The 24,743-nt window shown below is 36.6% G+C and overlaps 1 protein-coding gene and 1 non-coding gene across 2 annotated transcripts in view; both read left to right on the top strand.

Annotated features, from left to right (window-relative positions):
- The window catches only part of MAP4K3 (mitogen-activated protein kinase kinase kinase kinase 3), a 187,945-nt gene extending 163,455 nt beyond the window's left edge, over window positions 1-24,490 (top strand). Inside the window, exons 25-35 of the mRNA XM_052649831.1 lie at window positions 944-1,023; window positions 2,133-2,193; window positions 2,277-2,394; window positions 4,279-4,337; window positions 5,370-5,473; window positions 10,811-10,982; window positions 14,346-14,414; window positions 14,495-14,587; window positions 17,850-17,920; window positions 22,230-22,285; window positions 22,957-24,490. Of these exons, the coding sequence (XP_052505791.1) occupies window positions 944-1,023; window positions 2,133-2,193; window positions 2,277-2,394; window positions 4,279-4,337; window positions 5,370-5,473; window positions 10,811-10,982; window positions 14,346-14,414; window positions 14,495-14,587; window positions 17,850-17,920; window positions 22,230-22,285; window positions 22,957-23,044 (971 nt within the window). The 3' untranslated portion in view covers window positions 23,045-24,490. The remainder of the gene's footprint in view (window positions 1-943; window positions 1,024-2,132; window positions 2,194-2,276; window positions 2,395-4,278; window positions 4,338-5,369; window positions 5,474-10,810; window positions 10,983-14,345; window positions 14,415-14,494; window positions 14,588-17,849; window positions 17,921-22,229; window positions 22,286-22,956) is intronic.
- Window positions 7,126-7,233, top strand: LOC128057054 (U6 spliceosomal RNA). Its single transcript, XR_008200245.1, has one exon. It is a non-coding gene; the product is annotated as a U6 spliceosomal RNA (small nuclear RNA).
- Window positions 24,491-24,743: the final 253 nt, after the last annotated feature.

Raw genomic sequence — 24,743 nt, 5'->3', positions numbered from 1 at the left:
ATATCAATATATTGAAATCGTACACTCTGTGCCATCTATCTGTATAAAGATGTACATAGATACACATGTGCACATGCTCACTGTCTCTACACACACACACAGATTTCCTAAATCTTTTAAATAGCCAAGATGTGGGTACCTTCATTTCACAGGTAAACAAAATGGCACTCAGAGAGGCTCATTGTTTCACAGTCAGTTGGTGGTAGAGCTGCAGTTTGAACCCAGTTCCGTCCTGTCTGAGCACAAAGTTTATGCCTTTAATCTTCCAGTACTAACCCTAAATACTGGACAGTTGAAGAATGCTCTGGACGTTCAAAGTTGTTCGTAGGATGCTTCAGCTTAGTCTGGAGAAGTTCTTCACCTACTTTTTGATATGATCATAAAATGTGATCGAACAGGACCATGACCAGACTTGTAATGTCTTCTAGAAGATACTGAACACCCTAGCAGGTATCCAGGTCAACTTTTTAAAGAGGCAATAGTCAGATCTTGGTTTTTTGATGCTATCCTTATAACAGACCATCTGCAAAAATATTTTGAGTTTTCATCAACTGTTCCTGGTTTACATTCTGTGTGTCATTTGCACGTGATCCTCTCCAAGAGGGAATTTAGAAAAGGAGTTGCAGATTTTCTATCAGTCCTCAGCACCCTCCAATGAATGAGGAGTCCTAACATCCGGTTCTTCAGAACCTGTTTTCCTAAAAGTTTTTTTCAGTGCTTAAGGCTGATATCTGCATATAAATCAATTCTTTGAGCTCCAGTTTCTAACTACTTACTTGCATTAAAATAAGAAATACTGCTTTATAGACGACAGCAATTCTTTTTTCATATGTTAATGCATATATATGTACACACACACACACACACTGAATGTTAGATTATATAAGTCTTTTGTAGAATAATTTTATACATCAGAATCAGTGGATTATTTTTGTCATTTCAGATCAGTACTTGATATTTGGTGCCGAAGAGGGGATTTATACCTTGAATCTCAATGAACTTCATGAAACATCAATGGAACAGGTACGTTATTGTGTGTTTCTCCCTTAAAAAAAATTTTTTTTTTAATTTATTATACATAGACACTAAATAAGGAATAAGTTTCAGTGCTGTGATTTGCTGCTGTCTCTTGTTTAGAAAACCTTCCTAGAGCATGTCCTATTTACTCGGTGCTGGAGACGTACTCAGATTTTCCACAGTTTGTGTGATCCACACCGTGGTTATTCACAGTCGTGCTCACTTTCAAGTGGCTCATGGTCTAACAGAGAAAACAGACCTGTAAACCAGTAACTGCGAGACATTGTACTTCCAGTTAGACGTCCCACTAGGAGTGAGTACAGAGTGTAACCCCCGGAGGTGGTCATCTAGCACCACCTGTGGAGAGAGGAAGAGACATTTAAGATGGGCCATAAATGATGATGCACAGGAGGCTGACAGACAGACGAGAGAAACAGAAACTGCATGGCACGAGCAGTGAGCTAGGAAGGGTCAGTTCAGCTGGAGTGCAGAATGAGACTAGAATAGTAACAGTGAAGGTGGGTGAGCAAGCAGGTGCCACACCCCAGAGCTTTGTGTACCATGCCGATGATCAGTAATGAATGCTGTATGCATGTCCTTTATGACGTAAAGGTTTTCACGTTTTCTCTCAGCCTTTTTTCCTCCATACCTAGAGTTTCCATACTCTTAAGTTTTACGACACCATGATCTTTTTTCCTCTCTTCTGCTCCAGAAGCCAGGCATGTCCATACGCCCAGATAAGACCATTTTGGGGAAGTACACAGGAGAGTTTTAATTATTGAAAACTCAAGAACCAAAATAAAGGAATAGACATTGTTTGAAAATGTCCTTTTCCTTGTGTAGTTTGAGATTACATAGTCTGTACCATAAGGAGAATAGAGCTAATCATATAATGTAGGAACTTAGATAATGAAATTACACTAATTTATTTTTCTCCCATATAAATATGTATATGTAGCATCTTGTTTTAAATGCCTTATAAAATGAGTTTCTATGAAAAATAAATTTCTTTTTAAAAACTGGCCTAATGGTATGACAGCTTCGTGGTTAATATGTGAATATTTACATTGCTATTATCTGTTATCTTCTGTAAACTTTGTGCTTTTTTTTATCAGCTATTTCCCCGAAGGTGTACATGGTTGTATGTGATGAACAATTGCTTACTGTCAATATCTGGTAAGTCTTTTAGTTTTTAAAAACCTTACAGTTGTTCCTATTTATGTTATCAGCTTTTGTGACACATTTATTTTTCTCTACAGGTAAAGCTTCTCAGCTTTATTCTCATAATTTACCAGGGCTTTTTGATTATGCAAGACAAATGCAAAAGTTACCCGTTTCTATTCCAGCACACAAACTTCCTGATAGAATACTGCCAAGGTAACTGTACATTTAATTATGTTTTCATCCTTAGAGATAATATGTAAATTCATTCATTAAAAAAAATAGATATAGTACAGAAATTGATAAAAGCTCTCAGCTTGGGTTTGTAGAAATCGTGTGTAATGAAAAAAACTGTAAACAGTAAACATATTTTCACAAGTGTCTATCATATTCTAAAATTTTCTACTTTATACTTTTCCACTTATATCAAACATTTTCTTTCTGAACTGTTAGTTTTTCTACAACGTTAAAACTGATTTTTTTTTCCTCTAGTTTGCTTGTAATTTTATATCACATATAGTGCTTTTGACTTATATGTGTCAATTTGAATACATTGAATTTTTTTCAAAGTAGTTTCTAAACTTAGAAAATTTAAGTGACTTATTAATTGAAGATTTTTATAAGAAGATACTTAGACATTTAGGTGTTTTGTTTTTCTACTTACAGGGATTTTTAATTATGTTTGCTCTTCTGTTTAGTCATTATTATTATTTTGGTTATTATTATATTGGACCGTATTTGTTGAGTAAAAGTCTTCTGAGTCTGGTATAAATTGTACTTTACAATACTTGTGTAGTGTAACCATTCTTCCTTTACAGTATTAGTTGTAAAGCAACTAATTTAGAACCTTAACTTTTAAGTACCTTAAAAATTTGTTGTTAATTGCTGAGTTTACAGTATAGCTAAGATTTGCCACTTTGTGCACAAAAGCTTTTTAAAAATTAACTTTTCAATGAAAATCATTTTAAAATATACTGCAAGCTTTTCTGTCTTCTTAAAATAGATTACACTGAGTTTAACTGGATCTTTTCATGATGAATTAGTTATGATCATGAACTTGATTTATTATGTTTGTACTATAGTATCTATAGTTGGACTTAAGGGTATCACGAGGTTTCTTTCTTCCTATATAGTTTATGTGCCCCATTTTTTCTCCCAGCTGCCACTTTCTGCTGTTGTTTTCCCGCCTTCTTAGAGCATGACTCCATTCTGCTTTCTAACTTAATAAATCTTAAATTCCTGTGGGCATGGAAACTGACCACCAACCTTTAAAATCATATAGAGCTCCCGAACAATGGAAGGCACATAAGCTTTAATGTATTAACTTTTTGATACCATTTTTATCAGAACAGAGTCCTATTGTTTTCCCAGTTTGTGGCTCGTCTTTTTACTTTCTCAGCTCTGTCTTTTGATAAACTAAAGTTAATAATTTACTAAATACATTCAACGAATTGAATGCCACTCATAGTTTAACAGAAAAGGCAATGGCACCCCACTCCAGTACTCTTGCCTGGAAAATCCCATGGACGGAGGAGCCTGGTGGGCTGCAGTCCATGGGGTCGCGAGTCAGGCACGACTGAGTGACTTCACTTTCACTTTTCACTTTCACACGTTGGAGAAGGAAATGGCAACCCACTCCAGTGTTCTTGCCTGGAGAATCCCAGGGATGGGGGAGCCTGGTAGTCTGCTGTCTATGGGGTCGCACAGAGTCAGACATGACTGAAGCGACTTAGCAGCAGCAGCAGCATAGTTTGAGTTGCTAGGGATACATCAGTGAAAAAAAAAAATCAATCTAAGTTTATCATTATTTTCCTGTATAATCTATTTTTGCATTTTTTAAAGTAATCCTGTGGTCATATACTTCAAAAATCTATATATTTTATAGTTTTGTTATTCACGTTTAAATTCTTTATCCATTTGGAATTGATTAGAGGAGGGTTGAGAAAGGTATCCAGTTGATTCTTATTTTTAATAGATAACCCATTATGTCTGGACCAGTTTTTAAACAACTCATCTTTTCTCCACTGTTGTAAAACAGTAGTATTTTCATATACGAACTTCACCTGCATGTATTGTATATTCATTTCCATTTCCATTTAGGAAATTTGCTGTATCAGCAAAAATCCCTGAAACCAAGTGGTGTCAGAAGTGTTGTGTTGGTAAGTAAACCATCCAAAATCACACAGCTGTCCTGTTTTACAGAGTGGATAAGAGGATGCTGTGGGGCTCATTTTTCAATCTAGTGTAAAACCGTAGTACTCCAGGACATCCTGCCAGTAATAGTTTACTTTTCTCCCTTAAGTAAAATAAATGTATTGCCCATTCTATTTTCATGTAAACTAAACCTAATGTAGAACTTTGCACGCATAGTTGTTTCACAAATAATTTATTGACTAAATAAATGGAGGATGACTTTATTACAGCACTTTACCATACCCTGTTCTCTAAGGAGCCTGTTACTAATCATTCACCATTCTGCTTAGTAATGGCTTTTGAGACTGCGTTTATTCACTCAGTATACTTGTTATTTACTCTCATACCTTTAATACATGAAACTTAATGCTTGTGATGTGCAAGTCATAGTCTCCTTGTTCACATACCACGAGCCTAAAGTCCTCCTCAACCCCCATAACAATTAACTGGTTGATTCGTATCTAGGAAAAGCGAAAAATTGTTTTCTTTCCTCCCTTAAAAACCTCTGAGGCAATTCAGTTTTTTAATTTGTAAACCTGCATCTTGATTAATGCCTCCATCTAGTGAAGACCAAAGCAGTACTGCCTCTGAACAATACTACCAAGAGCACCCCGAATCACCCTAAATGTACTACAGCTATCCGTGTGGGAACATTTCCCCAAATCTGCTTTAAACCTTTCTTCAGGATCTTGCTGTCTCAGTTAATCTCTCTGCTACCGTAAGACCTAAAGTTCTTCTGCTACCATAAGACTTAAAGTTCTTCTTCCCAACCCCTGGCCCCATAACAACCAGCAGTTTTTGAGCATACAAATAAAAATCCTGAAAGTGATGAGAGTTTTGCACTCCTATCTGAAACAGTATTTCTTTTTCACTCTGCAATCTAATTAACAAATTGAACTGGCCTCCACCTTTCATTTGTTTGTTTTTGGAGCAGGCAACTATTACTGTAAAAACTTTGCATTGTAAGAAAACTTACATATACTTTTTTGCCTTGACAGTGAGAAATCCTTACACAGGCCATAAATACCTATGTGGGGCACTTCAAACTAGCATTGTTCTATTAGAATGGGTTGAACCAATGCAGAAATTTATGTTAATTAAGGTAAGCATCAACCTATATCATTTTTCGCGTAAAAGCTTATCAGTTTTCCTGTTCTTTCAAGAAAACTTTTCCAGTTAATTCTCAAGACGATGTAATGATTTTGGATTATATGGCAGAGTGGTAAAAATCTGCCTAATTATTTAAAAAAAAACTCCATTGGCCTGATAGAAGTTGTAAAAGAGACTAGATAGATAGTTCAGGACTTCCCTAGTGGCTCAGACGGTAAAGCATCTGTCTACAATGCAGGAGACCTGGGTTCGATCGCTGGGTTGGGAAGAATCCCTGGAGAAGGAAATGGCAACCCGCTCCAGTACTCTTGCCTAGAAAATCCCACGGACAGAGGAGCCTGGTGTCCATGGGGTTGCAAAGAGTCGGACACGATAGTTCAGGGATGTGACAGTGGAAGCCTGAAGTACTGAATCACATACACAGTCTGATATCAAGAACAGGAGGTACTAAGAGCGCAGTGAGGTTTTGTCTGAATATGTTCTCTGGTTGACTTGTTCCATTGTAGCACAGGGACAGTCTACAGATTGGCATTTGGCTTGAAAAGTCAAGGAATAAACATGAAGGGGAAATAATTTGTTTTGACTATCTCCCATCCTGTTAGTTCACCTAGGCCTTCCCATGGATCGTTTTTTGTGCCTTAGTGTCTCTAGAATCTTTTAACGAAAAAAAATTTTTTTGGCTGTGCCACATGGCATGGAGATTTTAGTTCCCTGACCAGGGATCAAACCTGTGCCCCTTGCAGGGGAAGCATGGAGTCTTAACTACTGTGCTGCCAGGGAGGTCCCTCTAATGAATATTTTTTAAAACATTTAATATCACTCAGCTGTAATTTAGATTTAGAGGAAAAGCTAACTGAAAGTGTATGAAGTGCTGGCTCAGTCACTCCAAAGAAATAGCAGGTGAATTTTTTATGCTGTTTTCCTCGCTATTTTGTATACATTAAGTAGTATTTCATGAGCATTTGCTATCTCCATAGAAATTGGGATCAAAATAATTGGAGTGGATTCTTCCTAAATTATATAATATAGAATTAAGATGTTTAAAGTATCGGCATCCTGTTATTTAAAATTTTATGAGTGACTAGGGAATCTAGTTTTAATTTTCACATCAGTATTTATTAACCTCACAATTAACTAGGACTAAAGAAATGAAATAAAGAGTTTCAAGAATTTACCACCCATTGAAGTAATATTTTCACAAATTTAGTGAAACAGAAATTCTTTCAACAAAAAGCTGAAAGGGAAAATAACCTTATAAATTGTGCAAAACAGAACTTCTGAACCCAGCCCATTTCTGTCCACCTGTTTTTGTTCTAAGTTCCTCTTTGTTCTTTTCTGTCTGACAAAAGCATAGCGTATCCTAGATGGAGTGGTGAAGTGTGTATTATCATTTTCCTGTAGCCCTTCCCTTCTCTGTCTTTATCCTTAGTCTGTTACAGTATGTCCTTCCTATTCCTTTCTTTCCCAACCTCAATCAAAATGAAAAATAGTTTGATTACGTCAGTTGTTCATGGATACTAATAGTCTGATTAAACCTAAGTATGAATGAATTTTATGTGTTACCCGATATGTTAAACTATTTATCTTAATACATAGTGAAAGATCCTCTCTATTAAAGGAACTTTCTGTATTAAGAACATACAGGTGCTTGCTTCGATAGCACATATACTACTAATAAAATTGGAACAATACAGATTAGCTTGGCCCCTGCACAAGGATGACGTGCAAAGTCATGAAGTTTTGTGATGTAATTATCTTCCAATTAAAAATAAATATAGAAAAAAGAGCATGCCGGAGAGAATATATATTTTGAAGGCATGGGAAGCTTAAAAATTACCCATGCATGTTTTCTTTTTTCTGGGTACCAGGGAGCTTGGCGCTGACTGGTGAGGCCTATTGCCAGGATTCTAGGATGTTAGCCTTACATACAGTTCTACTTGTAGGCCTCCTTTAAGACTTCTCACTCTTCCCACTTTCCTTAAACTCCCTGAGACACATGCCCTTCTTTACTGTCCTTCATCTAAACCCAATTCTCCTTTCTTTGTCTCTCTGCTTTGAGATTTCTCTTGAGTGTATTTTGTTTCTATATTTGATATTATCTCAATTAGTATTTATGATGTTTCTATAAGTCTTACCAGATGTATTCAAAAACATTCTTATGTTTTCTGTATTCTTACTCTTCATGACATTTTCTAAGTTTTTGCTTCACTACACTGTTTTATTTTCAATATAAATAAAAGTCATAAGTTGAAGCAGATATTCATGTGCTTATTACAAATCAGGTACAGTGCTATTTAATTAGACAGATAAAAATGAGTAAGAGAGAGGGTGTGGAGAAAAGGGAACACTCTTCCACTGTTGGTGGGAATGTAAATTGATACAGCCATTGTGGAAGACAGTACGGAGATTCCTTAAAAAACCATCATATGACCCAGATATCCAACTCCTAGGCATATACCCTGAGGAAACCAGGGTTGAAAAAGACACATGTGTACCATTGTTCATTACAGCACTATTTACAATAGCTAGAACATGGAAGCATCCCAGCTGTCCATGGACAGATGAATGAATAAAGAAGTTGTGGTACATATCAGTTCAGTTCAGTTCAGTTCAGTTCAGTTGCTCAGTCCTGCCTGGCTCTTTGCAACCCTATGAATTGCAGCACCCCAGGCCTCCCTGTGCATCACCAACTCCCAGAGTTCACTCAAACTCACGTCCATCGAGTCGGTGATGCCATCCAGCCATCTCATCCTCTGTTGTCCCCTTCTCCTCCTGCCCCCAATCCCTCCCAGCATCAGAGTCTTTTTCAATGAGTCAGCTCTTCGCATGAGGTGGCCAAAGTACTGGAGTTTCAGCTTTAGCATCATTCCTTCCAAAGAACACGCAGGACTAATCTACACATTGGAATATTACTCAGGCATAAAAAGGAACGCATTTGAGTCAGTTCTGATGAGGTGGATAAACCTAGAACCTATTATACAGAATGAAATGAGTCAGAAAGAGAAAGATAAATATCATATTCTAACACATGTATACAGAATCTAGAAGAATGGTACTGAAGAACTTATTTACAGGGCAGCAGTGGAGAAACAGACATAGAGAATAGGCTTATGGACATGGGGAGAGGGGAGGAGAGGGTGGGGTGTATGGAAAGAGTAACATGGAAACTTACATTACCATATGTAGAATAGATAGCCAGTGGGAATTTGCTGTATGGCTCAGGAAGCTCAAACAGGGCCTCTGTATCAACCTTGAGGAGTGGGATGGGAAGGGAGGTGGCAGGGAGGTTCAAAAGGGAGGGGATGTATGTATACCTATGGCTGATTCATGTTGAGGTTTGACAGGAAACAACAAAATTCTGTAAAGCTATTATCCTTCAATAAAAAATTAATTTTAAAAGAAAAAAAAATGAGTAAGAGATAATTATTTCCCTCAAGGACTATCATTAGTAGCGACTGGTTTTGAAACTATTTTATGGGAACGCTCTTCTGCTAGTGACTTATACATATTGTTTAGTTATTATTGGAAGCTAAGTAGAAGTAGTCACAATCTGTTGGTTTTCTAATTTACTGAGGAAAAAACACAGAAGCATTGTTTTCTTCCTGTCCCACTGCTGTTTCCACATTTCAAAGAGAATTATTTTAAATGTTTTACTTTATTAAAAATAGGACAGATTTTATCTAAAGCACATCCCCAGGTGGTAGGGATGCTCCCAGTGAGCATGTGCATAGGGTGTTTGTTGAAGGCATATCTAAAGCTCTGGGATGGAGGCACTTAGCAGTTTCGGGGAAGGAGCAATGTGGGAACAACAGGTGTGGGCAGAGTTTCACCTTCCAGTCATGAGGATCACACTGCATCTTCTGACACTTTAAGACAGTTGGTTGTGGTAGCCCCGTTTTACCTGTTTATTTTCTCTATAATTTATTTTCTTTAGAATTTATAAGTAAACTACAGAATTAAAAAATATTAATTTCAGTAGCTTTTAAAGATACTGACAGTACCCATTGAGAAATATAATGAAAACAGCTCATTTATAGGAGCAACAAAAATCAATTATAAGTAGACCTAATAAAATATGTGTAAGACTAATATATTTTTTATAAACCTTTTTATTGTAAGGAAGAACATTGCCAGCACCCCAGAGCTCCTCATAGCACCACCCCCTCTACAAATCAGCTCCCTTATTTTCCATTTTTACCATTGTTAGCACATACCCCTAAACGTTAGCATTTTATGTAATGTTTCAACAGTATGGAAGTGGAATCATATTCATTTGGGTCTGACTTCTTTTGTGCAACATTGTATTTGGGTACTTGTTGGATATAGCCATAGTTTGTTCATTTTGATTGCACTCTAATTTCTGATTGTGTGAAACTGGCATCATTTTATCTGCTTTAGGCATTTGGGTTACTTGCAGTTTTTTTGTTACTCTTAGCAATGAAGCTTGTGTATACTTTTGCATAGGTCTCCTGTGTGCCTGTACAGCCATGCTCTGTAGGTTGTATAACTAGGAGTGTTATTTCTAACACTCTAAGAGATGCATATCTTTGGCATTAAAAAGTGATGTAATTAACCACTGTGGTCGTACCAGTTTGTTCTGCCACCATCAGTGTTATGAGCATTTGTCTGCTTTTCTCTGAGTAACCCTTATTATTCTCGTTCTTCTGGTGGATGTGTATAGTTATCTTGGTTGTTTTCTCCTGATGACTAACAAAGTGAATGTTTTCTATTTTTCCAGAGTTCCAGAATGTGAATGTAGTCTCTTTGTAGTAAAATAAAAATAATTTTAAGCTTATATATAATGAAAATCAGTTGCATTGTAATTAATTTATTGAATAGAATCACTTGAAATACAGGGCTAATTTCTTTTGTGGGTTTTTTTTTTTTTCCCCCTGTCCATACTTACAAGAGGAATGTCTCTTGCTAATTAGCATTTCAGTTTTTCTCACCCATGTTTGCCCAGTTGGATAAGAAGGCAGAGGAGTGTTACTGAAGTGCAGTGTCCAATTAGGGAACAAGAGACTCTACCTCAAAGGGTGGAGGTGGGGGGACTCTCAGACCAGCCACACAGTTGGTGGATCTGTTTCCAATTCTGATGCTAAAATGTGGGGTATTTAACTTAAAAATTACAGTGCGAAGCTAAAATCTTTATAAGATGCTTCATAATTTGGATTTTTCTGCATACTCTGAGTTTCTGTGAGAAGCAGCAGTCTTTATAGTAGAGAGTACTCTGTTGTGTATTTTCATAAAACTAAACCTTCTTAACGGCATTCCCATGAAATTACTTGGCTTTTGTTTTCCTTTTTTAATATATTTTGTTTTTTTCCAGCACATAGATTTTCCTATACCATGCCCACTTAGAATGTTTGAAATGCTGGTGGTTCCTGAACAGGAGTACCCTTTAGTCTGTGTTGGTGTCAGTAAAGGGAGAGACTTCAACCAGGTGGTTCGATTTGAAACAGTCAATCCAAATTCTACCTCCTCGTGGTTTACAGAATCAGGTTGGTGGTTTTTATTTAATTATTAAGGCCAGTGCATAGACTGGTTTTTTAAGTAATAAATTTACTGTATCTTTCATCGGACGAGTACAGTGCATAAAAATCCAGTCTTGAGTAACTTAGTGAACTGGAAAAAGAGAAGATGACTTGCTTTGAAATAGCTAATTTGTTTGACTCATTTAAAACATTCTGGTGTCTCCCAAACTTGAGTGTGTGTCAGAATCACTTGGCTGGGTCCCACCCCCAAGTTTTTCATTCAGTAGATCTGGGTGAGGCCTGAGAATTTTCAGTGTGTAAGTTCCCAGGATGTTGACAATGTTAATACAGGGACCACACGTGGAGAACCACATATATATATATATATATATATATACACACAAACCTTGTTGGTAGTGCAAGTCTTATCCAACTGTTTGCGACCCCATGAACTGCAGCACACCACCCTTCTCTGTCCATCACTTACCTCCCTGAGTTTCCTCAAACTCATGTCCATTGAGTCAGTGATGCCATCCAACCATCTCATCCTGTGTCACCCCTTCTCCTCTTGCCCTCAGTTTTTCCCAGCATAAGGGTCTATTCTAATGAGTCAGCTCTTCGCATCAGGTGGCCAAAGTATTGGAGCTTCAGCATCAGTCCTTCCAATGAGTATTGAGGGTTGATTTCCTTTAGGATGGGCTGGTTTGATCTCGTTGCTATCCAAGAGATTCTCAAGATTCTCCTCTAGCAACACAGTTCAAAAGCATCAATTCTTCAGTGCTCAGCCTTCCTTTTGGTCCAACTCTCACATTCATACATGACCACTGGAAAAACCATAGCTTTGACTATATGGAGCTTTGTCAGCAAAATGATGTCTCTGCTTTTTAAGACACTGTCTAGGTTTTCCACAGCTATTCTTCCAAGGAGCAAGCATCTTTTAATTTCGTGGCTACAGTCAGTCCACGTTGATTTTGGAACCCAAGAAAATGAAATCTGACACTGTTTGCACATTTCCCCCATCTATTTGCCATAAAGTGATAAGACCATATGCCGTGATCTTAGTTTTTTGAATGTTGGGTTTTAAGCCAGCTTTTTTACTCTGCTTTTTCACCTTCATCAAGAGGCTAGTAGAAAGCCTGATTTATATAAAAAGGAAAAGCTGCATTAAGTATATTTTCCAGTATATTTTTGTAATTGATACACAGGTACTACCTGGTAACTTCAATAAATATTTTTAATCATTTGTAATTAGGATACAAAATATTAAGTAAATAGTAAAGCACCTCCAAAGTGTTTGAGGGTGCTTGAAAATAATTCTTTTATATATTTCCTAAATTTTGATCTACATTTCCCAGTTGTAGCACATTCTTCCTTCATAGCTTGTATCTTAGGAAATAATATCTCCAATTAATGAGTTTTTTACAGAAATTTGATGATAGTTTGAAACCCTCAGTTGCATTGTTGCAATCCATACACATTGGCAAAACTTGGGTTTTGTGGTAAATAAATCTGATTAAACTGTTACACTTTAAAAAAAAAAATGACCTTAAAGGTCTTTTTATCTTTGTTTTTAAAACACTGTGTTTGTTATGAAGCCCCTTTTGTGTTTTTGCCTAAAAAATGACATTGTACAATGTTTTGCTGTAAAATAGGTGTGGCCATTTTTTAAGGTAATTTTTAAAGGTCTTGCAAAGGCCCTTTGCTCAGAGTCTTTGACAACTTAGAGAAGTGTTAACCAACAAATATTGATTAGTCAGGAATTTGTTGGAAGCCTGAAAGAGTGTTCACTAAAGGAAAAAAATTAAGAGACTGAGGTTTTTGGCATTGGGGAAAAAAAAAGATCACACATTTAGACACATTTAACAGAAATCTAAAGACAGTCTCATGGCTGCTGAAGCCCAGGGAACTCGAGCAGCTTTCCGTTTGCATGGCCAGCCCTAGGCAACATTATGTGGCTTGTCTTTGGCTTCCTCAAATTCTCTTGTTAAATTCTCCCTTTTTAGATGGTATCTACCCTTTCAGACATGGTCTAACTCCTGCTTTCTAATTTCTTCCCTTCTATTGTTGGTTGACTAATATTTTATTTAGTGAATTTCAGTTGTGTTTTTCTCCCAACCATTTTAATTTTAAATCCTTTTCTACCAATTGTTTAATGAAGGGCCTCTCATTTCCTGACAGAAGAGTTTTGTACCTTCCGTCCCAGGAATTTTTGATTGCTTATCTTAGCATAATGAAATCCCTTTATTAGAAGTTAAATACAACAGGTATAATTCATTTCTGATTTTGAGATGATGAGGTTGAGTAAGAGGGCGAAAGTATGTTTAAGATTTTGTATGAGCTGAAATTATAAGCTGTGGTTTCCTAAACTCTGCTGCATAGTAGAATCCACTTGAGAAGATTTTAACAGTCTTGATACATCAAGTCACACACACATACCTCTATTTAAATAAGAATATCTGGAGGTGGCAGCTGGACATCAGTAGACCTCCAGATGACTTCAGTATTTGGAAATTAATTATTATAAACCATTTGTAAATCTCATTTTCCTGGCTTTCTATCTCGTAATGCTAGACTGGCTTCTTGACTAATTTTCACCAAATGTGTAAGAGTTACAAAGATCTGGTTGGCCTGATGTATAGGAGGCCTGTTCCTTATCCTTCCAACCCTGGCTAGTGACAGGGTATGTGTGAAAGTCTGAACTACAGCTGCCCTTGGATTTATTAAGATTCTAAATACTATGGGAAGTAAAAAACTAGACTGATAGACTAGACTTCAGAACCACTCTCCAGAAACAAAGGCCTATAGCTCAACAGTTTTAGCTTTGATATTCATACAAAATTTGGGATATCTTACTTCTCACTTTCTGGAAAACTAAGTTATTTAAATATTTTAGGTTTGTTAGAACTTGGATAAATCATTATTATAAAAATAAGCCCTCTGCATTTTTATGATGCTTCATACTTCTCAAAATATGTCAGTATTTTTTTAACTTATTTGTATTCAAAGTGATTAACTCTCTGATTCATTCATTCAGTAAATATTAATTGCATGTGCTAGGCACCACATATAATGATGTACGAAGCACAACCCTTGGCCTTCTGAGCTTAAAATCCGAAATTAATCATTGCCATAATATAGATCTCACATATGAATAGCATAGTGCATCACCGGTAGTAATGACAATAGCTAACCCTCCATGAAGCACTCCCTCAGTTTAGCTCTTATATCAGAGTTTGAACCCAAACCCATCTGAGTCAACGACTGCATGCGTATGACTGAAAATATATATCTATTTCAAATTCAGTTATATTCAGAATTCTTTTTTTAATGTCTCTGTGCTTTAAATATTACTGTTTCCTGTAAGTTTTATCAAGTTTGTTTGTATTGTAGATACCCCACAGACAAGTGTGACTCATGTAACGCAGCTGGAGAGAGATACCATTCTTGTATGCTTGGACTGTAAGTTTTTGTTTATGAATATCTTTATCTTAATAAGATTTCTTTTATCTTAGTTTCTAAGTGACTTTTTTCCATTATAGGTTGTATAAAAATAGTAAATCTCCAAGGAAGATTAAAATCTAGCAGAAAATTATCATCCGAACTCACTTTTGATTTCCAGATTGAATCAATAGGTAAGTCAGAGTTTTGAGTTTGTTGTTTGATTGCATTATCAGCTGCTTAGAATAATTTGTCCAATAGTTATTTGAAATTATAAAAATATATTACTAAGGACTCATTTTTTTAAATATAGGGTATAATGAATATGAGGTATTAGTCTTTGCTTTTACATATTCCCTAAAATAGTTTAACAACTTTGATATAATCGGTAAATAATGTCGTCTTCCCTACAGATTGGGCATTTTCAAAATAAATAATTAAATATTGTTATTCATAACCTAGTTGTGAATTTCCATTTTCTTGAGACTCCTATAGAGTTTCCCAATAAGTGCTTTACAATTTAGTATAGTCTATTATTTTTGCTGTTATGTCTGCTGATCACAGATCCTTAAGTATATGGAATTTCCTTCTTGCTATTTTTACATTATGCTTGATAAGAATTTTTTCTGGAAAAAGATTTCTTACAGAATCAGTATTCTAAAATGATTGCATTCAGGAAAAATAGGGTAAAATGACCATAATAGAATGCTGATGAATATGAATGGCGGTTAATTTAGCTGTACACTGGTTTCTCCAGTGTCCTTTATCAGTAAAGATCCTTGCATGTATATGCATTAGCAGAAGGTAAGGGCCAAGGGCAGATAGTTCATTTGTCTTATTCTTGGTCCTATTTTTAATCTTTCTCCCAAAAAGAATGCCTCTCTCCAACAAGCAGACACTGATGATAATAAGTCAGTTTTGAGGGACGTCTCCTCAAAATGTTCAAATGGAATCCATACTTAAAAACACATGGCCAGGTCAAAAAAAAGGCAAAAAACCAGAAACTCAAAGTGATATGCCCTCATGAGTGGTAAAGAAAACTAGCAGTGTCCCACCGAAGACAGGGAACAAGAGCCAGGCATGTTGTTTGAACCACCTGCTAATTAAGACTCCGCACATAAGGCCTGGTGGCTTTATAGGGGATTTTTATCCACTGTTAAAAGAAGAAATAGTCCCTGTCCTATATACAAACTGCTTCAGACTGTAGACAAGAAAGGAATGCAGAATAAATCAGTAACACTCACTTCAGTTCAGTCACTCAATTGTGTCCAACTCTCTGTGACCCCAAGGACTACAGCACACCAGGCTTCCCTGTCCATCACCAACTCCTGGAGCTTGCTCAAACTCATTTAGCACTGTTGATAGTGAAATCAATTAAATTATGGAGAAAACACAGTTTCCCAATCTCATGAAAACAGATTTTGGAAAATTTATATAAAATACTAGCAAATAGAATTCCATATCATCAAATAGTAGACTTTATCTCAGAAAAGCAAAGGTAGTTCAGCAGCAGAAAATTTATTTGTGTAGAGCACATTAAAAGCCAAAAGTTACATAACTCTTCAGTAGATGCACAAAAAGCATTCAGTAAAATCTAAGTCACTCTTGGTTTTTTAAAAAGACAACATTTTAGAAATTATCAGTAGAAGGAAATGTCCTTCATCTGGTACAGCCTATTAAAAATATCATTTAATGGTTAAACTGATTCCCATTATACTAGATAATGAGATAAGGAGGTTTGCTATCATCATATTACAACACAGTCTCAGACTATGAAAAGGGAGCTATGAGGATTAGAAAGAAATAAGCAAAATATCTTTTTTTGCTGATGGTATGATTATCTACTAGAATATACAACTCTAAACTATTAGAACCAATAAGAAAATTCACAATTGCTACATATGAATAACATAGATGGATAGCTTTCTGACATGCCAGTTAGATGCATAGGAATAAATGTAGTCAAACATGTGTAAGATCATTATCTAGGAAATTCCAAGTTATCTTTTAAAAGCATAAAAGAAGATTTGAACAAATGAGCTACACCATGTTGAGGTATAGGAAGACTGAATATGGGAAAGATATTAGTTCACAAATTAATCCACACACGCAATGCATTTGCAGTTAAAAAAAAACCCAGTAGGGTATTCTTGTGCTGCTTGATAAGCTGATCTTAAAATTCATAAGGATAAGCCAAAGGCCAAGAATAGTAAAATAAATTTTGATGAACACTTGCCCTGCTTGATATTGAACCTTACTGTGAAGCCATAGTGATTAGACAGTGTGGGATCAACACAGGGATAAATGGAAGAATGGACCAGAAGGCTCAGAAGTAGAGCTACATGTAATTGGATATTCATATCATATGTCAGTGGGGAAATGATGTTGGGTTCAACAGATGATGCCAGTACAGTTCGTTATCTGCAGGAAACAAATTAAGAATCTTCACTGAACATACACCAAAATATATATTAAATATTTAAATACAGAAAGCAAAACTAGAATTTTTAGAAGGCACATATCCCAGTAATTCTGTTTCTAGGTGTCCACTCCAGAGACAGTTTTGCACACGTATGTAGGGAGAGGCACAGGAACGTTTAGGGCTTCCCAGATGGTGCTGGTGGAAAAGAACCTGCCTGCCAGTGCAGGAAGCATAAGAGACATGGCTTCGATCCCTGGGTTGGAAAGACCCCCAGGAGGAGGGCATGGCAACCCACTCCAGTGTTCTTGCCTGGAAAATGCCATGGACAGAGGATCCTGGCAGGCTATAATCCATAGGGTCTCACAGAGTCGGACACAACTGAAATGGCTTTGTACGCACACATGCACAAGAATGTTCATTGCAGCATTGTTTGTAATAACAAAAAAAATTAGAAACATCATTTGGTTCCTCACACTAAATATATGAAAGTTGGAAACATACAATATAAAGTTCACTGATCATGTGAACTCACTATGTTCTAATAGTAAAAATATGCATGAGAACAACAGATACCAAATTCGTAAGGTGGTTATCTCAGGGAGGGAGGAAGGAAGGGTTGGAATGGAACTAGAGGAGCATATAGGGATGCTGGCAGTATTCATTTTTATTTAAAATAAAGAACAAATATGGGGAAATGTTAGGATTTAAGTGTTGAATGGTAGATACATGTGTTTTTATGTCATTCTCCTATTTTTCTATATGTTTCAAATATTTTCACAAAACAAAACTTCCTAAATCAAAAAATATTTTCAGTGAATTTTCTTTTTCTTACCAAAATATGAGTCAGTTCAATAAAGTATTTATGCTGTTATACTGTGCAGTATGTGGTGTGGTAAAGATACCATTATAAATCTGGAATGACTAACAGTTATTAATTGAAATATTGTTATTCAGGGTAGAAAGAGGGGTGAAATGATGCTTATTGGTTGAACTTTTGTACTATTAACAGTAACTGAGCTGTTCTTGCCTGTTAGTTTGCCTACAAGACAGTGTGCTAGCTTTCTGGAAACATGGAATGCAAGGTAGAAGTTTTAGATCTAATGAGGTAAGTGATCTTTTTAAAAATTACAGCCATTAAATAGTCCTGTCAGTTCAGTTCAGTTGCTCAGTCGTGTCCGACTCTTTGCGACCCCATGAATCGCAGCACATTATATAATCCAAAGAACACAGAGGAAAAAAAGAAAAGAACAATGTCAATGGTATTTGCAATGAGCAATCTAAAATGAAATTGAGAAAATAATTCAATTGCGATAGCATCAAAAGAATAAAATACTGAAAAATAAGTTTAACAAAAGACATGTAAACTTGTACTCTGAAAACTATAAAACAATATTAAAAGAAATATGAAAGAGTCTAAGTTCAGTTCAGTTCAGTCACTCAGTTGTGTCCTACTCTTTGCGACCCCATGAACTCAGCATGCCAAGGCCTCCCTGTCCATCACCAGCTCCCGGAGTTCACTCAGACTCACGTTCCATCGAGTCCGTGATGCCATCCAGCCATCTCATCTTCGGTCGTCCCCTTCTCCGCCTGCCCCCAATCCCTCCCAGCATCAGAGTCTTTTCCAATGAGTCAACTCTTCACATGAGGTGGCCAAAGTACTGGAGCTTCAGCTTTAGCATCAGTCCTTCCAAAGAAATCCCAGGGTTGATCTTCAGAATGGACTGGTTGGATCTCCTTGCAGTCCAAGGGACTCTCAAGAGTCTTCTCCAACACCACAGTTCAAAAGCATCAATTCTTCGGGGCTCAGCCTTCTTCACAGTCCAACTCTCACATCCATACATGACCACAGGAAAAACCATAGCCTTGACTAGACGGACCTTAGTCGGCAAAGTAATGTCTCTGCTTTTGAATATACTATCTAGGTTGGTCATAACTTTTCTTCCAAGGAGTAAGCATCTTTTAATTTCATGGCTGCAATCACCATCTGCAGTGATTTTGGAGCCCCCAAAATAAAGTCTGACACTGTTTCCACTGTTTCCCCATCTATTTCCCATGAAGTGATGGGACCAGATGCCACGATCTTCGTTTTCTGAATGTTGAGCTTTAAGCCAACTTTTTCGCTCTCCTCTTTCACTTTCCTCAAGAGGCTTTTTAGTTCCTCTTCACTTTCTGCCATAAGGGTGGTGTCATCTGCATATCTGAGGTTATTGATATTTCTCCCAGCAATCTTGATTCCAGCTTGTGTTTCTTCCAGTCCAGCATTTTTCATGATGTACTCTGCATAGAAGTTAAATAAGCGAGGTGACAGTATACAGCCTTGACGTACTCCTTTTCCTATTTGGAACCAGTCTTGTTCCATGTGCAGTTCTAACTGTTGCTTCCTGACCTGCATACAGATTTCTCAAGAGGCAGGTCAGGTGGTCTGGTATTCCCATCTCTTTCAGAATTTTCCACAGTTTATTGTGATCCACACAGTCAAAGGCTTTGGCATAGTCAAGAAAGCAGAAATAGATGTTTTTCTGGAACTCTCTTGCTTTTTCCATGATCCAGCGGTTGTTGGCCATTTGATCTCTGGTTCCTCTGCCTTTTCTAAAACCAGCTTGAACTTCTGGGAGTTCACGGTTCACGTATTGCTGAAGCCTGGCTTGGAGAATTTTGAGCATTAATTTATTAGCATGTGAGATGAGTGCAATTGTGCGGTAGTTTGAGCATTCTTTGGCATTGCCTTTCTTTGGAATTGGAATGAAAACTGACCTTTTCCAATCCTGTGGCCACTGCTGAGTTTTTCCAATTTGCTACGATATTGAGTGCAGCATTTTCACAGCATCATCTTTCAGGATTTGAAACAGCTCAACTGGAATTCCATCACCTCCACTAGCTTTGTTCGTAGTGATGCTTTCTAAGGCCCACTTGACTTCACATTCCAAGATGTCTGGCTCTAGATGAGTGATCACATCATCATGATTATCTGGGTCATGAAGATCTTTTTGGCAAATTCTACATCACAGAGTTTTCTTTAACTTTGGAAAATTCCTGATTGGTGCAACGAAATGTTACATTTTCTGTATTTAATTCAGTGATAAATTCAAGTGCACATACTTTATAGCCCCCTCTCTCTGTCCATTAAGTCAAACAAGTTCAGTGCGTTATTTTATGGGCTTCCATATGAGTACCCTTATATTCAGAACAGGAGCTTCCTAAATACTGCTAAAAGTGAGCCAGCTCTGATAATCTTTCAACTTTCCCAGACCATCACCTGGAGCAAGAGTGCAGATGCCGGCTTTCTCTGTCCCCGAAGCACCTTTTCTACTTTGTATTTCAGAAAAATGACTAGTGAAGGCTCCAAGTGAAGGGTTTCCTTCCTTCCTTAATTTAACTCCAAGTCATACAGCGTATTCTGGGGAAGGCAGTGGCACCCCACTCCAATACTCTTGCCTGGAAAATCCCATGGATGGAGGAGCCTGGCAGGCTTCTGTCCATGGGGTCGCTAAGAGTCAGACATGACTGAGCGTCTTCACTTTCACTTTTCACTTTTCATGCATTGGAGAAGGAAATGGCAACCCACTCCAGTGTTCTTGCCTGGAGAATCCCAGGGACGGGGGAGCCTGTTGGGCTGCCGTCTATGGGGTCGCACAGAGTCGGACCTGACTGAAGCGACTTAGCAGCAGCAGCATACGATGTATTCAATTCAGTTCATCATTTATGCCAGAAAGTGCTGGTGTTATAACATGAGCAAGACTTGGTACTCGTCCCTTAAAATATTACAGGCAAGTAAAATCATCCTGAGTTCTTTCAGTAACCCCACGCCAGTCTCAATAGTAAGACTTCTACTTGAGCATTGGAGGGAAAGGAAAACATTAGGTGCCTTGAGTAAGAAAATAGCTTATTTGTCTTTTAAACTGTTATGCATTAAGCTCAGAGCATTTCTCCTGACCAGTAAACGGTACTGGTAGAATGATCATGAGTGTAGGTTTCAGAGAAGATCCTGGGGTTCAGTCTCACTTTTCCTCTTCAGTAACTGTGTGACCTTGGCACTTCACTTCACTTCTCTTTGCCTGTATTTTTTCATCTGTGAATTGAGGATAACAGTATAGTACTTACCTCATAGGGTTGCTAAGATTAAACAAAAGGAAATAAGTAATGTGCTTGGCATAATGCCTAGCCTTTGGTACGTATTCAAGAAAGGTGGCTGCCAGTATGTTTCCAGGAGTTATTCCCACAAGAGGGCTCACCTCTCAGGAAGATTTTTTTTTTTAATCACCTGAGGGAATGGAACCTAGAGATAAGAATAGTCCATAGCTAATAAACACCAGACAGAGAAAGAAAAGCATTGTAGGCTGGATAGAAGAGAATGATTTTTAAAAAATTATTTCGTCCCAAAATATCCTGAGGTACTTTTTCAGACTGCTTAGATACCCCTTACTAAATACAACCCCTCCAAAAATGGTCTGTCCTTTAAGTAGGCAAATCCCAAAATACATTGACAGTTAGTGATGATGAACTGCTACTATTGAAGTGAGCATGTTAGATCCTTCAGGCGTGCTGAGTTACAAAAGAAGTCAAGAATCGCTGCTGTTTCCAGGATAATTTTATTTTCAAAATCAAATTGTTTTTTTCAGCCTACCAGATTTTGGGGGGAGGCTACTGCCATCATAATTGGGAATGTTTTGCATTTAATCAACAATAAACAGTGGGTTTATCTTTCTCCTGTAGACTTATTCTTAACTCCCCAACTGGTACTTGTTCACACTGAGGACTTCTTTAAAGATGTATGCCATCAGAAAATATTATTTCAGGAGACTAAGAAAGAAATGGGAAAGAGAATTGTTACCTACTGAGCATTTTCTTAACTAGGCGTTAAACCCACTAATACTTAAAAGAATATGCAAGATACCACTGAAAGGTAGATACTGTCTATCCCTTTTGGCAGAAGATAAACCACTTCCAAAAAGTTACATACCTTTTGCAGTTGTCACTACTCGTAGGTGGGAGACCTGGGATTGAAACTGGAATCATGAGTTTGTCCCGTCACACTACACTGCAGCCTTTTAAGTGGAAGGACCAGATACAAGGGCCTTACTGCTGCGAGAACCTTGCTGTTAGCATTAGAGTAATTGATAAGAGGTTTCTGATAAATAAAATGGACTCGGTGCTTTGCTTTTAAATTTTTCCCTGGGAGCCTGTATTCCATTTACTACTTTCATGTTTTATGATGGATTCAAAATCAGCCATACTTTTCCTAGACTAACAAATGGACATACCTGTGCGCTGACTTAAGAAAGTTAATGGTCATACAAGGGGTCCGTTTCCATCTTAGGAATTATATTTCTTTTCTATAGAGTTATAAATTAAATGCCCATATAAAATTCTGTATCTTTCATTTCAGAAGTTAAATTGGTATTTTCATTGAACAGGTAACACAAGAAATTTCAGATAGCACAAGAATTTTCAGACTACTTGGATCTGACAGGTAGGAAAAGTGGTTGTATTAAATACATAGTTCTAAACATGTTTTATAAATCCAGCATAAAACTAGTTTCTTTTTCAAGAGAAATGGAGTTTCTGCAGTAATATATTCAATATTATATTTTTCATGCTATAAGTATTCACAGAAAGTTATAAAGCCTTTGACAATGGGCCTGATCTTCCAAGTAACAGGAATGCATAGATGTTGTCAGTACTAGTTTTGCATTAAACATAATATCTCAAATATGATTTACAACACAAGAAAGAGGAAATACAATATGCTAGCAAACAGAAAAGTTTTCAGTTACAGTACCAAATAGGATTTGGGGTTCTATTCTGATTTATTTTCTGACTCTTGAACTACACATTGTTTTTAGAATTCATAATAAGAATTAAGTTCCCCCTACTTATTCCTAGTTATAGGTTTTACCCCCTCTGGCTCTTAGAACAACACTGGCTTAGAAGAGAGTGGTGGGCAGCAAAATTATTTCCCGGAGCTAGAACTGCCTCTTTAATCATAGTGATTTGCAAATGATTTCTGCCCACATAGCAAATAAGCAGCATTTATTAGAGGCATATAATGAAGAAGCAGTGGAAAAATTTTCTGGTAACATTAGTTTGTAAGAATAACTTTGTTTTGTTATATGTTTTTTATGTGTCTGTTTACTATTTTAGGGTCGTGGTTTTGGAAAGTAGGCCAACTGATAACCCCACAGCAAATAGCAATTTATACATCCTGGCGGGTCATGAAAACAGTTACTGAGAAATGTGCTTTGACAGTTAACTATAGAAAGAAAGAACACTACCACTGCAACATTATCGGATGCTTGAAGCTGTACAAAAGCGCAGTTACCTGGCTTCAGTTACTTGTAATTTATTGTGGCATGAGACAAGATGGGGCAATTTTTTGTTTTAAGTGGTATGGATATATTTAGCATATTGAACCACACAAGTGCTTAATTCATTGTTAAGTAATCTTTGTACATATAGGCGGTATTTTTCTGTGAAACTTCATATTGCTGAAGACACACACTAAGAATTTATGTAGATAATGTACTTTTATGAGATGTACAAGTAAATGTCTTATCTGTACAGATGTAAATGTTGAAACTGCAATTGGGATTAATATTTTAAGAATTCTTTAGTATATTCTTGGGTGTGGCTATATTACCAAATGGGATGCTGGCAATGAAACCATACCTTTAACACTCTTGTATTTTTATTATATGTAATTTAGTAATATGAAGATAAATCTTGTAACTTTTAAAATTGTAATGGAGGCTGTAATCATTTTATAATCTTGTTTTTAATTTTAATGCAAGTACACTGGTGTGTTTATATTTGCACAAAGTATTGATATGTGATGTATTAAGTCACAAAAGTAAGCTGTGACATTGTCAATATGCATTTGGCTCCACAACATCTTTTTTAAATGTATTTGGATTGTTTTCTATGTGAAACAAACCAATTAACCCCTTGTTGTAGTAACTGGTCTTTTTTATATTTCAGAAGAATCCTATAAGATTGCTTGTCTCTGCTTAAAAACAATACCTTTGAAAAATTTTTGAATCACAGAATAGCGGTACCGTGATGTAGCACTGCATTGTCTGAGTTACAGTATGCACAGAGTATGTTAGCATTATCAGAGAGTCCACACTAAACATTTCATAGAATCACTTTGAAGAACTATAACATTCCATAGAGTGAATCAGTTCAAATTTCTAGTGGAATTTTTACTTTTGTTGGCCTTATTTTATGATCATTTTCATGTTTCTTTTGATTTAGAGTATTAACACTTGGCCAAAATAATTTAGTTACTACCTCATATAAACAATATAATGGTTACTACACATCACAGGAACTTAGTTTTGGTTAAAGTCATTTTTGATTGCTTTTTTCCCAGTGGAATATGTATATACCAAGTTTTAGAAAAATGCACACTTTTGGCTCTTTTTTGGTATATGTTCTTTATATTTTAATGTGAGTATATACACAAAGAACCAACTAAATTGTGATTTGTGGTCTTCATTTATTTTAATTGACAATGCTTTTAAATATGTTCCTGATTGTACATAGTGTAAAATAAATATGTTTTTTAACATGCTGTTGTATAGTAGCTTGTCATCTGGCTTAATCTGTATATAGTAAGATTAAAACATATTAAGGAGAAAAATGTTTTTAATTACGCTGCATTAAATCCTTAAGTAACCATTGTGATCCTTCAGATCTTGATATCTTTTATTTGATCTGTCATCTAAATTTCATAAAGGAGTACTATTCCCACATTTGAAGGCTCTTCAACTTTCTGATCAGGAAAATCACAACGTTCATAATTTTTCAGTTGGAGAAGTCGGCAAACTGCATTCCTGAGCCAATGCTGCTTAATGCGTATCTTTATAAGTGAAATTTAATAGGACAAATACATTTACATGTTGTCTGTAGCTGCTTTCACAAAAAAAAAA

This window comes from Budorcas taxicolor, chromosome 11 (assembly GCF_023091745.1).
Source record: "Budorcas taxicolor isolate Tak-1 chromosome 11, Takin1.1, whole genome shotgun sequence".
Classification (NCBI taxonomy): Eukaryota; Metazoa; Chordata; class Mammalia; order Artiodactyla; family Bovidae; genus Budorcas; species Budorcas taxicolor.
The sequence above is the reverse complement of the archived record's forward strand: the minus strand, read 5'-3'. Positions and strand labels throughout refer to the sequence as shown.